Source organism: Natator depressus, chromosome 13 (genome assembly GCF_965152275.1).
Source record: "Natator depressus isolate rNatDep1 chromosome 13, rNatDep2.hap1, whole genome shotgun sequence".
Taxonomy (NCBI): Eukaryota; Metazoa; Chordata; order Testudines; family Cheloniidae; genus Natator; species Natator depressus.
Genome location: NC_134246.1, coordinates 10,987,842 through 11,004,093, shown reverse-complemented (window position 1 = coordinate 11,004,093; position 16,252 = coordinate 10,987,842). Strand labels below are relative to the sequence as shown.

The 16,252-nt window shown below is 42.4% G+C and overlaps 1 protein-coding gene across 1 annotated transcript; it reads left to right on the top strand.

Moving 5' to 3' along the window:
• Positions 1 to 942: 942 nt before the first annotated feature.
• NELFCD (negative elongation factor complex member C/D) lies at positions 943 to 14,789 on the top strand. The gene is made up of 15 exons (XM_074969762.1): positions 943 to 1,091; positions 2,013 to 2,128; positions 2,305 to 2,414; positions 3,852 to 3,961; positions 4,425 to 4,532; positions 6,001 to 6,153; positions 8,447 to 8,577; positions 9,081 to 9,246; positions 9,864 to 9,998; positions 10,544 to 10,683; positions 11,802 to 11,916; positions 12,290 to 12,385; positions 12,609 to 12,749; positions 13,210 to 13,339; positions 13,763 to 14,789. The coding sequence occupies exons 1-15, from the start codon at positions 1,026 to 1,028 to the stop codon at positions 13,795 to 13,797; spliced, it is 1,752 nt and encodes a 583-aa protein (XP_074825863.1). The 5' UTR covers positions 943 to 1,025; the 3' UTR covers positions 13,798 to 14,789.
• Positions 14,790 to 16,252: the final 1,463 nt, after the last annotated feature.

Below are 16,252 nucleotides of genomic sequence, written 5' to 3'. Positions count from 1 at the left end.
CAGGCCCCCCCCACCCGAGGGTGAAGCCCTTGGGCTTTGACTTTGTCCCACCTGCATGGGGCAAGGGGGCTCGGACTCTGTCCCCCCCCTTTTACCTCCCCCATGCCTGAGGCGGGGGGCCCCCTCAGGCTTCAGTCCCCCCCCCCGTCACGTAGTAGCTTTTGTTGTCAGAAGGGGAGTCGCCTGCAATGAAGTTTGAGAGCCCCTGGTTTTCTGTCCCCCACCCCCTACCCTCCTGCAACCGTGAACGTGTCAATCCACAAATACTGACGCGGGGGGGGGGGTTAAACCCCAGAGTTTTGTTCAGCTGTGACCATTTCACTCCATAAAACAGGGGAAATGTTCTGAAATTTGCAGCGAGACCATCTGCCTCCAGGACCCACCACGGACACCCGGGCCGTGCCCGGCCGACCTGCCCGCGGGCTCGGCGGCTGCGGGTCTGAGGTAAGTCGCGCGCTCCAGGGCGGCTGGCGAACCGGCTCGGGCGGCGATGGAGTCTCCCCCCCGCGTGGGGCTCCGTCCTGCACGGAAAAGCAAATCGGGGTGGGCCCCGGCCCCCGCGACACCCGGGGGTGGCGCGCCGCCGTGTGGCGGCAGCTTTCCGGCCCGGCGTGACGCAGGGAGCGCCCCGCTCGCTGCCCCTTTTCAGCAGGGGCTGCGGAAGGCGCCGCCCTGGGCAGCGAGGGGCCCCTTCTTTCCCGCCGGGGCGGCGGGCAAGCGCGACTCGGGGAGACCCTAGCACCGTGACCCCGCCGCGCCGAGGAGCCTTCCCCACGGCCGCGCAGCGCGGCCCCGCCCCCCACCGCGCGCGGCCCCGGGCCCGCCCGCCTCAGCCCACGCGGCCAGGCCCTGCCCAGCTTCTTCCCCGCCCAGCCAACCCCCCCATCGGTCGAGACCCGCCCCCGCCGTCACATGCGGCTCCCCGCCCCCCAGGGATCCCTCCCCCTGGGCCTGGCCTGGTTCCGCCGGCCGAGCCGGGCTGGCGGGCGGGGGTTTCGGCCGGAGGCTCACAGCGGAAGGAGCCCATGGAGGACACTGACTACTTCGGCGGCAGCGCGGCGGAGTGGGGGGACGATGCGGATGGAGGGGCGGTGAGAGGCGGGGGGGGCTTGGCGGAGGGGTTGTGGCTGGAGGTCCCTTCTGGAGGGGGAGCAGAGGCGGGAATATTGGCTAGGGAGCTCCACTCCCCCCCCCACACTTCATACCAGGGGTATTCCGAGAGGCTGACTCTCCCCTTGTCCTGTCCCCGCTGCGCCATCACCAGAGCAGCTTCTCTTGCACATAGCAGCACAGCCTCTCTCCTCTTGCCGTGCTGAGGGTGGGTTGTAGTGTCCTCGGTGGCCCCAAATGTCTGCCTGCCTGCTTCCTATTCGCTGACCCATTGGCATGGTCAGAGGGGGCACGGGGTTCCCCTCTGTGATTGTCAGGAGTAATAAAAAATGTTTCCTCAGTATTTAAAATAACTTTGGTTTCCCCTGTGATATCAAAACCTGTGCTCTCCTGAGCCCCTGTCCTTTTTGGGATGAGTTCCTGGCAATCATGGTTGATCTTTAGACCCTGCCAGTCCGCCTTCACATGGCAAATACTGTAAATGTGGGGTATATTTTAAAAAATCCTATTCTTTATGGCTGCTTCTGGTGCCTGGATTTTTTCACAGTTGATGCTGAAAAAGTATAAAGGAAAGAGACATGTCTTGCTCCAAGAGATTTATAATTTAATGCCCTGATTCTACAGTTGCAGTATTATTTGTATTTAAGGTTTGATTGTGCTCGCCTTCCTAAAAATACATTTTCCCCCCTAAAAATACATTTTTTCCCTAAATGCAGTTAGGTGTTGAAGTAAACTCTGTTAAGAGCTTGTGCTTTCTACTGTAGAAGGCATTTGCTGTAGGAAATCATGGTGTATGTGCACCTTTATAGGCAACGAGCAAGATATTTAAAATGTAACTAGCACAGTAGAAAAAAACAAATGTAAAAGAGAAATAACTGCTCTGGCTCTGTGTTTGTAAACAGCAGGATGATGAGTATGGAGAAGGAGAAGATGATGCTGAAGTCCAGCAAGAATGTTTGCATAAATTTTCCACTCGAGATTATATAATGGAACCCTCTATATTTAACACACTGAAAAGGTGAGTGTGAAAGATTTTGATAGGTAATGATAATATGTTGCATGTAAGAGAAACTGTGTGAAAATGATACCTGAGTGCATTGTTCTGTCTTTACATAGGGGTGGGGTGCTTTTTGTTTCTTAAGTTAGTTTTGAAATAACTGCCCTTTTTTTCTTTTTTTTTTAATCCTGTGTCAGGTATTTCCAGGCAGGTGGCTCTCCAGAGAATGTTATCCAACTGCTGTCAGAGAATTATACTGCAGTGGCACAAACTGTAAATCTACTGGCAGAGTGGCTCATTCAAACAGGTATGCTACAGTGGCCTAACATTGTCCTGTGGCTGTAGTTTTTCTTTATACATCAGAAACCTCTGAACTGTTGGCAGATATGGGGCGGGGAGGGATAGCTCAGTGGTTTGAGCATTGGCCTGCTAAACCCAGGGTTGTGAGTTCAATCCCTGAGGGGGCCATTTAGGGATGTGGGGAAACTATGGGGGATTAGTCCTGCTTTGAGCAGGGGGTTGGACTAGATGACCTCCTGAGGTCCCTTCCAACCCTGATATTCTGTGATTCTGTGACAACATTGATCATACCCAAAAGGTGGATGATGTCAAAGTTGCCATTGTATACCGAAATATATGACTAAATTCATTTTTTTGCCTTTAATCCCGATATACCTGATGGGAATATTTTTAGTTCCACTTTTGTGTAGTGATGTGGCAGCTGTCTAATAGAACACAATTGTACCCAAGAGATGAGTGAGGTAGTGTGGTGATGAACACTAAAAATACTAAAATTGTAGTATGAAAGGAGCTATTGTCTATTAGACTTTTTGCTTTTTGTCTATTATTTTAATCCCATGTGAAGAGAATAGTGTTTAGGTAGTGTTGTGATAGATACTCTAGAAATACCTAACATCTTATTATAGCATAACATAATTAATATTGATTTAACTACATTTTAGTTGCAGTCTGCTTTTTGTGGATCAGTTAAATATACAGTTTTGTAAATGCAGTTATCAAAAGTACTGATTGAGAATGAAATTCTTTACTGTCAAACCTTCTGGGATCTCTGCAGCTCTGCCTCTTAAGGGGCAAGTTCACAGTGTAAATTTTGCTGGATTTTTGCCATGGTGTAATGAAGAGGTGAAATCTACATCTTGGTAGATTCAAATGTAACTAGTATGAAAAGCATATATGCACACTGTTGGAAATGTCTTAAATCACTGCAATCACAGTACAGATACTGGTTACTTCATTACACGTTATTCAAAAGGATACTTGGAGGCTGGTGGGCGTGTATTTGAACCTATCATATGGGAAGCAGCTGTCTTTTAGTTTGTAGCCATGTAGGTTCACTCTCTATTCTCCATATGTTTTCTTGTGAACAGACAAGATATTGAAACGTACTTATCAGCCTATTTAGGTGTATTGTAAATGTCAGTGCCCAGCTTGCTCACATGAGTGGAGAAGACAAGTTGAGAAAAGGATTAGTGTAACCTGCACATGTGTGTGTCTGTGCAATACAGTTGGTAGGTCTGTGTTGAGGAGAGAGAAATTCTTCAAATCTGATTTAATATTGCTTGATATTCCTATTTTGAGTTTTGAATACTGTCTCCCTTTTTGCCTCTTAGTTAATTTGTTAGATGACTTCTGTTCTATTATTCTAATAGCAATGAGAAACTTCAAGGAGTTGCTACTGCTCTGACAGTTTAGATTCCACCCAGTGACATTTCCTTCCTTGCAGGTGTTGAGCCGGTGCAGGTTCAGGAAACTGTAGAAAATCACTTGAAAAGTTTACTCATCAAACACTTTGACCCTCGGAAAGCAGATTCCATCTTTACAGAGGAAGGCGAGGTAATGCATAGAATACACATTGCCAAGTACAGACCAGCTGCTCAGTGGCCAAACTCAGGATTGCAATAGTTGGACATAATGTCTCTGAGCTCATCTGTATGAGGTTGTATCTCTTTAGACCAAGGTAAATGTGGCCCTTGGATTCAAATACTGGGGAAGGAAGCTGTAGATTCCTCTTTAATACTTTTCTAAAACTAGCCCTCTGTTAAAATTACTCTGCATATCTAAGCAGCCCTGTAGGTTCACTTAGACAGTGGAAACTGCTCAGTGCTGAATACATATTATTTTGTTACAAGGTTCCAGTTAGCTATTTCTCTTTCAAGACTCTTGAAATAATGCATGTAAAAATTTTACTCTGGATAAGCTTAAGAAGTGGAATCTGTTGGATTATATAAATGTTTAGATTCAGTTTTTTTATGGCACTGTACAGCAGTGTTTCTTTCTGTCTTTGTAATTTTTGCAGACTCCAGCCTGGCTTGAGCAAATGATAGCACATCCTACATGGAGAGATCTTTTTTACAAACTGGCTGAAGCCCATCCAGACTGTCTGATGCTTAATTTTACTGTTAAGGTAATCAATACTGGAGTCTAATAAACAGAAATCATTGTTTCAGTAATAAGCTAATTCTTCCTCCAATCATGCCAACTGTAACCTTTCCCAATCTCTTGGGCATTCATATTAATACTATTTATCGTATTGTTAACTCTGTGCATTTTAAGAGTTTATTTCCTATGGGAAGAATGTTGCAGACTGCATCTTGGAAATATTTTTCTTTTAGTTTGACATAGCTAAATCAAGGATCAAAGACAGTAATCTATATGTGTGGATTTTAATAGTAAATTGTTACATTTCATTTGTAGGCAATCTAAACCATTCTCATTATGACTGCCATGTGGTAAGGCTTCTTTAAAGTGAGTTTGGTGTTTATGAAATATAATGTACTGAAATCTATAGCATTCTGGTTACGTGAAGAGCAGGTATTTGTACAGATGTCCCCAGTACAGGCTTCACCTCAGGGGACCCATTCTTGATTGCCTCCTTTAAACCACTTGCAAGGATGCCAACAGTTACGGTGTATTTTTGTGATGTAAAGGGAGACTGACCACCAACCCATTTCGTGTAGGTTATAGAACAGCTGACCGATGGTTAACCTTTTTTTGGTAGTGTGTCAAGAAGTAGATAGTCTCCTGGATCTCTTACATGCACACAGGCAAACCAGGAGACTAACTGCTTCATAAACTTGTTTTGTGTAAGGTTTTGCAGGTAACTTAATGGTGCCTGATAGCAATGAGAACACTTAATTAGGAAGCTTAATTCAGTTCATGGGTGAATCTTATATTTTATGTGAACTGCTTTAACTTTGCTTTAACAATTTATGACATTAGCAAAACCTTTCACTGAGAGGGAATGGAAATGCATTGTTTTATATTATGTCCTAGAGGTTTTTTCTTTTTTCCAGAAAGTACAGGGAATGTGTTATCATAGAATATCAGGCTTGGAAGGGACCTCAGGAGGTCATCTAGTCCAACCCCCTGCTCAAAGCAGGACCAATCCCCAATTTTGTCCCAAATGGCCCTCTCAAGGATTGAATTCACAACCCTGGGTTTAGAAGGCCAATGCTCAAACCACTGATCCCCACTAATAAATGGAGATATACCTATCTCATAGAGCTTGAAGGGACCTTGAAAGGTCATTGAGTCCAGTGCCCTGCCTTCACAGCAGGACCAAGTATCCTCCCTTATTTTTGCCCAAAATCCCTAAATGGCCCCCTCAGGGATTGAACTCACAACCCTGGGTTTAGCAGGCCAATGCTCAAACCCCTGAGCTATTCCTCCCCATGTTATGACCTGGGTTTATCCACCTGTCCTGTTATCAAATTTTTTAGTCTGTCTAGATGCTGATTATTATTTATTTGTATTACCTGGATTCCATGGAGTGTATGCAGAGACTCTTTGCACATTCTGTGCAGTGTAGTTTCATCCAATCTTGCTAAGCTGTGCTGAGATACAAAAATCATTTTAACTGTTTGTTGTTATAGCTTATATCTGATGCTGGTTATCAAGGGGAAATAACCAGTGTATCAACAGCATGTCAGCAATTAGAAGTCTTTTCTCGAGTGCTACGAACTTCTCTGGCTACAATTTTAGATGGAGGGGAAGAAAACCTTGAGAAGAACCTCCCGGAGTTTGCAGTAAGTGTCATTTTACCTTTTGTCAAAAGGAATCTCACTGCTTCCCTGGTGATAAGGGAGGTGTAGAAACTTCAGTGTATCTTCAGAATGTTGTGAAATGGTTATGCAGTCTTGTTTATGGGCCCACAGAAAAAACTGCACACCAAGAGTTATGCCTCAAAAATAACTTTTTTGAGGTTCATTAATCTGAATAATTTGAAGGTGTAGAAGTCTAGCAGGAATTTTAGAGCCCATTATGCTTTCAGCAGTATCACCAGTGTCCTGATGGACACATGCTATCAGTTCACAGCGGGGTATCAGTCCTGGCATAATTGTAGTGGTCTAGAAAATCTAGACCCAGAAGAATGTTGGTTATGATGCGGGACCTCAAGGCAGCAACTCTTGGAAGTTCCTCAGCATCCAACAGTGTGCTTGGATAGAAGTGTTTGGGAAATTCCATTTGAGATAACAGGATTTGTGCATATCATTTTCTATTAATATTATATGAATTTGTGTTGCCCAGAAGAGGACGGGGCAGTAAAAGATGCACATTTCTGGGGGAAAGTCTGGGACTGGGAATTTGCTGCTGATGCTCTGTTACTAAATTAAACCTCATTCATTAGGGTTAACACCTTTGGGAACATGGTAGTAAAAATGCAGTTGTGTTTGTATTGTGGCGTTGTATGTACCTTCTCTAGTAAGGAGCGGGGCTAATATACTGCCTCCATTATCGACCCTTTGAAGTCACCCTCACGCAGAGAAATAAATATACTAGTTCAAATTGGATTCTTCAGGGACCAACGGACAAAGGAAATACTTCTGGATAAAAGCCTGGGGTTTAATCTGCCTCAGGGCCTTCTTCCTGTTCCAGCAAATGGACAGGACCCCTGGTTCATGGAGGATCCCAGTGCTTAGGGGAGGAATGGAAGGACTTGGCCTAGTGGGGCCTCATAAGACTGTGTGCTTGTTCTGAGCTGAAGCTCTGATGAACTTGTAACCACAAGGATGCCCCTGGGATGGGGGTATTAAAAGACTGCACTTGCCAAAGCCTATGTGAGAGTTGGGATGAACTCTGGTAAGCTTATTAGCATGTGTCTTTTATTGTTTTTAATAGGTTTCCTCTGAAGAATAAAGTAGGCTTGCTTAGAAATAACTGTGTGGTAACTTATATCTCAAGCAATTTATACTGTTCTCTGTCCTGAAGAGAAAGCAAGCAGGTGTCCTAGGGCAACCTTTCTGTGCTGGGAATTAAAAGTAAAGTCAAGGGAATACCCTTGTGCAGCCTGAGAATACCCCAGTCAGAAGGGATAGAGAAATGTGTGTCCATCCAAGAAAGGCAACAGATGCGGAGCGGGATGTCTGAGGGTGGGTACCCCGTTGATGTACCACTGAGGGGAAATACAGGTGCAGTTGCCCTGAATTGTGACAAGTGCGTGCTCTTTTCTGTTAAATATTGTAGTGAGGTTTGGATAGCTTAATGCTAATAAATTCTCTAAATTTAGTGAGAGAAATACTGGAAAACCATGAGATCTGACAGTTGGGTGCAGAAGAGAGAATTCCAAGAAGCCTTTTATGTTGGTTAGTAAAGTGAAGCAGGATCTCTAGATCTAGCTTGTTCTGGAATAGCATCACATACAAGGATGTCATTCTGCACTGGATTTTCTGGTATCACCTTTCCATTTACATTATAGCTTACTCAGTTATTTAGAATCATAGAATATCAGGGTTGGAAGGGACCTCAGGAAGTCATCTAGTCCAGCCCCCTGCTCAAAGCAGGACCAATCCCCAACTAAATCATCCCAGCCAGGACTTTGTCAAGCCTGACCTTAAAAACCTCGGAGGAAGGAGATTCCACCAGTTCCCTAGGTAACGCATTCCAGTGCTTCTCCACCCTCCTAGTGAAAAAGTTTTTCCTAATATCCATCCTAAACCTTCCCTACTGCAACTTGAGACCATTACTACTTGTTCTGTCATCTGCTACCACTGAGAACAGTCTAGATCCATCTTCTTTGGAACCCCCTTTCAGGTAGTTGAAAGCAGCTATCAAATCCCCCGTCATTCTTCTCTTCTGCAGACTAAACAATCCCAGTTCCCTCAGCCTCTCCTCATAAATCATGTGTTCCAGTCCCCTAATCATTTTTGTTGCCCTCTGCTGGACACTTTCCAATTTTTCCACATCCTTCTTGTAGTGTGGGGCCCAAAACTGGACAGCACCATAACTGACCTTGCTGCTGCTATTAAGGCAATATATTTGTTGAAGGGTGACCCAGATTTTTCAGACTGGCCAATAACATCTTCTTGAATGTGTTCACAGAAAATGGTTTGCCATGGAGAACACACATATCTCTTTGCTCAATCCATGATGTCCATATTAGCCCAAGAAGAGCAAGGTGGGTCTGCTGTGCACAGGATTGCTCAGGAGGTTCAGCGATTTGCTCATGAGAAGTAAGTCCTTGTTAATTTGTCTTTCTCACACGAGCAGACTTTCACTGGTAAAAGTATGGTAAATCACAAAATGTCAGCTTTACCCATTCTTGATTGACAAAGAGAATTTCTAAATTTCTTCATCCTGCTCGTAGTAGGATAAAGCTGCACAGTAAGAGAGCTGCTCAGGTGTGGTCAATAAACAACTATCTACAGAGCAACAAACAAGCCCTTTTTCCAGTTTTGGGATACCTGAAGTAGCAATTATGAAAGAATTAATTAATGTTGATTTTCTGATTGTGTAAAAACTTGTTAAAATATCCTATGCAAATCTTTTATTTCCTGCTTTAGCCACATTGGTATTATCTCACTGAGGAAAGGGTTCAGTCTTTAAGGCTGTCTTCTGCACACTAGCTGACAAACGCTGATTATTCTATCTGTATGTTTCTGAGGCTAAAATTAACATGTTTCCATTTCTTTATAAGAAAAATATAATGCCCATGTGTGTCTTGCTCTTTACCAAGAGGCCACGATGCTAGTCAGATCACTCTAGCCCTGGGTACTGCAGCCTCCTACCCTCGAGCATGTCAAGCACTCGGTGCCATGTTATCCAAAGGAGCTCTGAATCCAGCGGACATCACAGTCCTGTTCAAAATGTTTACAAGCATGGACCCACCTCCAGTAGAACTGGTTTGTAGTTGCCTCTTTATACTGTTAAGTTTTTCTTTTTATTTCTGTGACATAAGTATCTCAAGGCCTTAATCAGGGCTTCAGGCCCCATCGCGCAAGGTGCTGTACAAACACCAAAATAAGAGATAGTAATAAGTGCTGCCGCTTGCTAGCACTCAGTTACTCATTATGGAGACTCCTCTCATTAAGGGATACAGAAATGTGATCATGCTACATGTAGCATCTAATTATGAATGCTTTTACAACATTTCCCAGAAGTTGAATATGGAAAAGATCTATTAGGTCAAATTTTAAAAAGTGTCCTCACAGTTAATTACAGGTGCAAATGATCCTGTTTAGATTTCTAAATACCTGATTATGTGTGGAGTTCAAGTAATAAACAGGAAAATTTAGATCTCTAAATAATATTGTCTATGCTACTCATTGTACTCTCCACTTTATGCCAGCACTTTGATTTGAGCCCCTTTAAAAATATGACCCATTAAACCATCTGGTCTGTCACTCAGCAGCTAATGCATTATTGTACCCTATTCTGTGTGTGTACATAAGATGCAGATATTATTTATTTGGTGCTTTTTAATCTGTTGCACTAATGAAACCCTGTGTTTCCTTCACAGATTCGAGTACCCGCCTTTCTGGACCTTTTCATGCAGTCACTATTTAAGCCAGGTGCTAAGATCAATCAGGACCATAAACACAAGTATATCCACATATTAGCATATGCGGCCAGTGTAGTGGAGACATGGAAAAAGGTAATATCAGATTCTTTGTGCAGAAGTTAAAGTTAATGCAGTAATGTAAATATACTTAAGGAAAATCCAGGCTTGTTGTTTAAGGTCCATCATTGCTTAGACTAAAACTGTGTGCACCTGATTTTTCAGAGGAATTAAAGACCCCCAGCTCCAACTGAAAAAAATGGGAACTCCAGGTCTTCTGTAGATTAGGCCAGTAGAGCAAACGTTTGGAATTAAATGTTTGGGGGTTTTTGCCATTGTATCTTACAGTAGCAATTGCAGTGGTCTGTGCTGTGCTAGAAAATCTGAACTCTCCTTTTAGAAGCAAATGAATTAATTTAAAATTATGAAAATAGTCCTTTTAATAATACAAGATAAACATTCATAGTACTTTACACGCATCTGGACTTCGGTTACTTTACAAATTTATATACAGATTTCAGCATTGTGAAAGGTAAAGCTATGTGAGACGTGTCATATAATAATTCTTTCCCTAAACAGCCAACAATTTCCTGTAAATTCACAACTCTTGCATTCAGAGCTTAATTCTGAAATATTTTCAGAACAAGAGAGTGAGCATAAACAAAGACGAGCTGAAATCAACTTCGAAAGCTGTTGAAACTGTTCACAATCTTTGCTGCAACGAGAACAAAGGAGCTTCAGAGCTGGTTGCAGAGCTGAGCACCCTCTATCAGTGCATCAGGTAGGTAGAAAGTCTATTCCTGAGCTGAAACTCCTTTCTGTTAACAAGAAAGTACGTAGTAATAAAAGGAAGCAAATAGTGCAAGCTGTAGCTAGCTCTGTTTTGTATTTCATAATGCTACACGTCACTGGCTTCAGAGGATTGTTATTTAGATGTTGACTTCTGTTTTTTCTTGCTTCTCTTTCTTTTCTGTATTATGTAATGTAACTGCGCTGCAGCCCTTGGGAGAACGTGTAGTATTTCTGTGAAACTCCTTCAGTCTTCAGAATTGCTGTTCATGGGGAGGTGTATTTCTCAGTAATAAGTTGTGATATAATTGCTGTGTTCTGGATAGATAACTAGGTCCAAAAAGACCTTTTCTGGGAATGTTGAACTGGGAAGCTATTTCCATTTCTATGCACAGCTCACTCGTCCGGAGCAGTTGCTTCCTTGTGGGCACTATTAGGAGTATCATCATTCTGAGCCTATATGTGAAAGATCTCTCATGGCCATATTTGCAAGGGTATAAGCGACATTGAGGCTCCAAATATACCTCATCAGGATCAGTCTGTAATCAAGTCGGCTTGGTCTACCTCCATCTTATTACTCCGTTCCCCAAACTGAAATGTTCTGTACTGTAGAAGACTGTGCATTTGTACAGTTGGAAGGAGATGAGTCACATCGGAGTCACTTTTTCCTACCTAATGAATCTTTCTCAGCACAAAAATCTTTCCTTTCACACACACCACAGTCCCCCCAATCCCCACCCTCCCCCAAGTCTGAGACAGCTGATGTTGAGTAATCTGACTGGAAAATTCTTGGGCCTGCTCAGCCTTACAGTAGATTATATGGAGCGAGATCATCTTGCCCACGGTGTATGGGACATACCATTCTCTGCTAAGGGAGCATTCTTGTGAAGGGAAAAGAAATTTCTCTAGGCTGAGCATCTCCTTTTACTTTATCAGTGGAGCCTGTTCTGAACATGCTGGTAGCAGGAAGAGTATTTCTTTTCCTCTCTGAGAATTAATTCTAATCTAAGTTAAATATGAAAGTTTCAGCTGATTTGTAGGCAAGACTAAAAACACACTTTAGGACTGAGTATCTAAATCAGTTTGTGTAATGGAGCTTATTCTATTTAGGTTTCCTGTGGTGGCAATGGGTGTATTAAAGTGGGTGGACTGGACAGTGTCAGAACCACGATATTTTCAGCTTCAGACTGATCACACTCCAGTGCATCTGGCATTACTAGATGAGGTAAGACCATAATGGATATGTTACTGAATGGTGATGGTAATGGCAATTTTTAGGTTTGTGAGTGGAACTAAGGGCCTGATCCAAAGTCCATTGAAGTCACACACTGGATTACATCAGTCAGTTTACTGTTACAAATCCATTTCAGCACCCCAAGTTAACTGCTTGGTACAATGAGATGGGATTTCCTAGAGCAAGTCCCACTGAGTTTGCAACTCTAGCCCCCAAAGGGATGACTGGCAGTTGTATACATTCAGTCCTGAAGAATTCTGTACTGAGCAGTGGATCAATAACTGAAAATAAGGGTAAGCCTGCTTGAATAACTGTCTTTTAAAGTAGAAATACTGGTAATCTTAACACTACCTCATATTTGCAGATCAGCACGTGCCATCAGCTGCTTCACCCCCAAGTTCTGCAACTTCTTGTCAAGCTCTTTGAAACGGAACACTCCCAGCTTGATGTCATGGAACAGGTGATACTTAAGGAGCAACATAAAGAACAAATCCTTTATCTGTTAGTTAGACTCATGACAACTGATCTTGCTGCCCCAACATTCCCAGTGGAACTTGCTTCAAGAATATTATGTCATCATAAAAAGTTACTTAACAGACTGAATTGATAGGGATGAACAATAACACCTTTTTTTAGGTGATTCTGATTCATATGCATGTTTTTTTCTCCTCTTGTCTTTTCAGCTGGAATTGAAGAAAACCCTTCTGGACAGAATGGTTCACTTACTCAGTCGGGGATATGTCCTACCTGTCGTTGGTTATATCCGCAAGTGTCTGGAGAAACTAGACACAGACATCTCACTCATTAGATACTTTGTTACCGAGGTCAGCTGCTCACTTTTATTCATGTAGCTCTTTTTGTTCCTTTTGCTTTGAGAAGGGACAACTAGCACACAACCAGAAGAGATTTAATATAGGTTTTATATCTATTTGGATTAGACTATTGGTAGAGATTACTAACTGATGATTTTACAAATACCTGTACTTCAAGACGACACAGATTCTGAGATATACACTTAACACTGGACACTCACTAGGACATGGCATACTGTTTTCAGGGGGCAGGAGTTCCTGTAGTGATTTTAAAAAGGTTTGTTTGCAACATCAGCAAGCTAGAGGCAGTACAGGGCCCAAGCATGGTAGGAGAGTAGAGGTGGTGTGAAAGAAATGTGAATTAGTAATGTACCACCAGTTTGATTTAAGGAAGGAGGGTAACTCAAGTCAGTGGTCTCTGCCAATCACCAAACTGGAAAAGTAACCCACAGTTCTCTGTCTGACATCTCAGGTACTGGATGTGATTGCTCCTCCATATACTTCAGACTTTGTGCAGCTTTTCCTTCCAATCTTAGAGAATGAAAGCATTGCAGGCACTATTAAAACAGAAGGTGAACATGACCCTGTCACAGAATTCATAGGTAAGATGTTTGTTCACTCCTCACTCCCTTACATACCTGTTACATTCTGAAGATAATATTTGTGGGAGGGGGATTACATTTAACAGAATATATTATACAGGCACTATTGTGTACATTCCAGTTTCCCTTTCCTCTTAAAGACCCATGTGGAGAGATTTTCCTTTAACCAGGGATGGCTAGATGGGACTTCCTTTGAAAGTCCTTCACCAGTGCTTCTAGAGAGGTTGCTGTATAGCAGTGCAAGTCCCTTCCTATTGCCTCCATAGCGCACTCATGCATCAGAACAAAAAGGGTCAATCTGTTTCCTAGATTTTAACTTACTGAATTGTCACAAACCAATTATATAATGCAGACATTGCACATGAAAGCAGTTATAACCAAAACAATGTGCTGAACAATTTTTTTAAATCTTTTTTCTTTAAGCTCATTGCAAATCTAACTTCATTATGGTGAACTGAGGAAGCGAGAAAACAAGAATGCAGAGCACCATGAATACTGAGGTTATGGACAATCACTTCTTTGCCATGCCCATCACCAGTAGGGTTCTGTAGTTGGATAATACAATGGCAGCCAACAAGGAAGAAGTGTAGAGATGCTTGCTGATCCATATTGCACAGTAACTGAACTTTATTCTAGAGGTCTTCTATTGCATCTTTGGGAAAGGATCAATCCATAAGTGAATTAATACTTCAGGATATTTTTATTACAAAAATCAGTTTGCCAGCCTAAGAGCAACATGAGAAATAGTCCTATTTCAAGGAATGTTTTTTTTTACTTTCACAGATTGTAGAAATTTCTTCTACTGATCGTGTGTGTGTGTATGTAACGCACGCACACGCACACACACACACACGTCCCTCGACACTTTTCTAGTGACTGTAACCCTGAGTGCTGCAGGCTTTGATCTTGTGGTTTGATGAGCACACAGTTAGTCCTGTGCTGCAGAGAACCCATGATGATTTTTCTTGTCATTGCGTTCTACAGGTGAATGTTCTGAATATCCTACAAAATCACCTTCTGAAAAACTACGTGTGTTGTGGAACGCAAACTGAGTTGTAATAATCAAGGCCAGTTCTGTACTGTTAGACAAATTCTGTGTGCAAGGAGCCTTGTTCTGAATTCTCTCTTTTTTTTTTTTTTTTGTTTAAATAGATGTGTTACACGTTACTGGTAAGTTTCATTACCATGTCACAATTGGTACTGTAGCTAAATTATCTGAATATATATAAACACTTCCTGATGTAGCTTTTTTTATTACTTTAGCATTTACTAATTTAGTGTGGAGAAGTGCAGTGGAAATAAACCACTGAGATTCTAATCTACATTTTTATAAACAGTACTTTGACAGAGACCTCTTTTATGCTTTATATGGTTAGCCTGACTTTTTAAAACCTAATTCTGGGGTGTGTTTTTTTTTTGTTTTGTTTTGTTTCGCACACAAACGCATGCCGGAAAAAAATGGGGGCACAGAGAAGCCAAACTTGCCATACCATTTTAAGGAATGTTAATATCTATATGCCCTAATTTCATCCCGATAAATTGCACTTGTAACTGATGATAGGCACAAAATTGTTGTTTAGAGTGACATTCATAAAAAGAAACCAAACCCTCAAAATAGCCAGTTAAGTGGGTTATAAACGTGTTCATGAGTCTCTGGTAATGAGATACTGCAGGCATGGGTGCACTAATACACAAGATAACTTGCCATTGTTTGTGGACTCTTCTGCAGAACTGCAAGAACCTTCTTTTCTCCCCCCATGCTCCCAATACAAGTGGGACTCTCTATCAGATTGTAATCTGTAGTAGTTGAGTAAAGGGGACAGTGCTTCCTAAAAGAGATCAGAGACAGTGCTGCTGCAGCAACTCTAGGTTATTACTACCATAACACTGGCCCATTGCTTAAAGGTGGTGAATCTTTTGCATAAATAATGCTTCCTAGTTCTTGAATGGAAGGTGCTAGAGCATTCCAAAGTGCTTTGTCAACATTTAAAATATAAGGCTTCAGGCACCTCTGGGAGTATTATAGGTAGACAGGGACACCCAACTTTAACTCTTTGCAGTCTTCCATAAGCTCCCCCTTCTCTGTCTCACCAAACAGAATCTGTTTGTCTTTCCTCTAAAAGCCTTTCATGGCCAATACTCACCCTATTACCGTCTCTCATTTGCTATTGAGACATTGACTCCTGCCTTGGATTGGCCTCCATTGTCCTCTTGTTAACTTTCCAAGAAAGTACTTTCATGCTTTGCCCTCTGCTGCCCCTCGTGGTTGGGAGGGGCTTGCTATAAACATCAGGATAATTACCTCATTATCCTCCTTAAAACTCTCCTTTGCTGTGATGCCTACAAAAAATGGCTAGGCCACTGGTATGCCAAGACTAGTGCTTACCATGCTGACCAATATTGTTTCCTTGTTCTCCCCCATCTATATCCATCTCTTGTCTTGTCTTCTACTTAAATTGTAAGCTTTTGTTCTTTTCATACAGTGCCTAGCACAACTCACTCCATGACATGACTGCCATATAAATAGCTGTCAAGGTGGCTAACACTTTCCATTATAAATTATTTTCAACAGTTTAAACTTTACCAAATTATAAGCATTCAGGTTGCAGTTTTCCATGCTGAATGTTTTGCCCATGTTGAAAAATTTCTTACAACTGTTTCACTGAGAAGCTCTACTACCTCCATGTGTTGAAGCAGGAATCATCCTGCTCTCAGGCAAATGGTCTTTGCTGAAAATCCACACATTTGGCCTCTGAAAATTCAGTTTGCACAAAGGTAAGTTGAGGTTTGTTAGAGGCTGGCAGCAGTGTTCAGTTGGTACTGAGCATGCTCCTTCCCTGTAGCAGCAAAGCAGGACTTGCCTTGGAATTGCTGCTCCTGGCAACTGGACTGAACGGAGGGAGAATGTTTTGT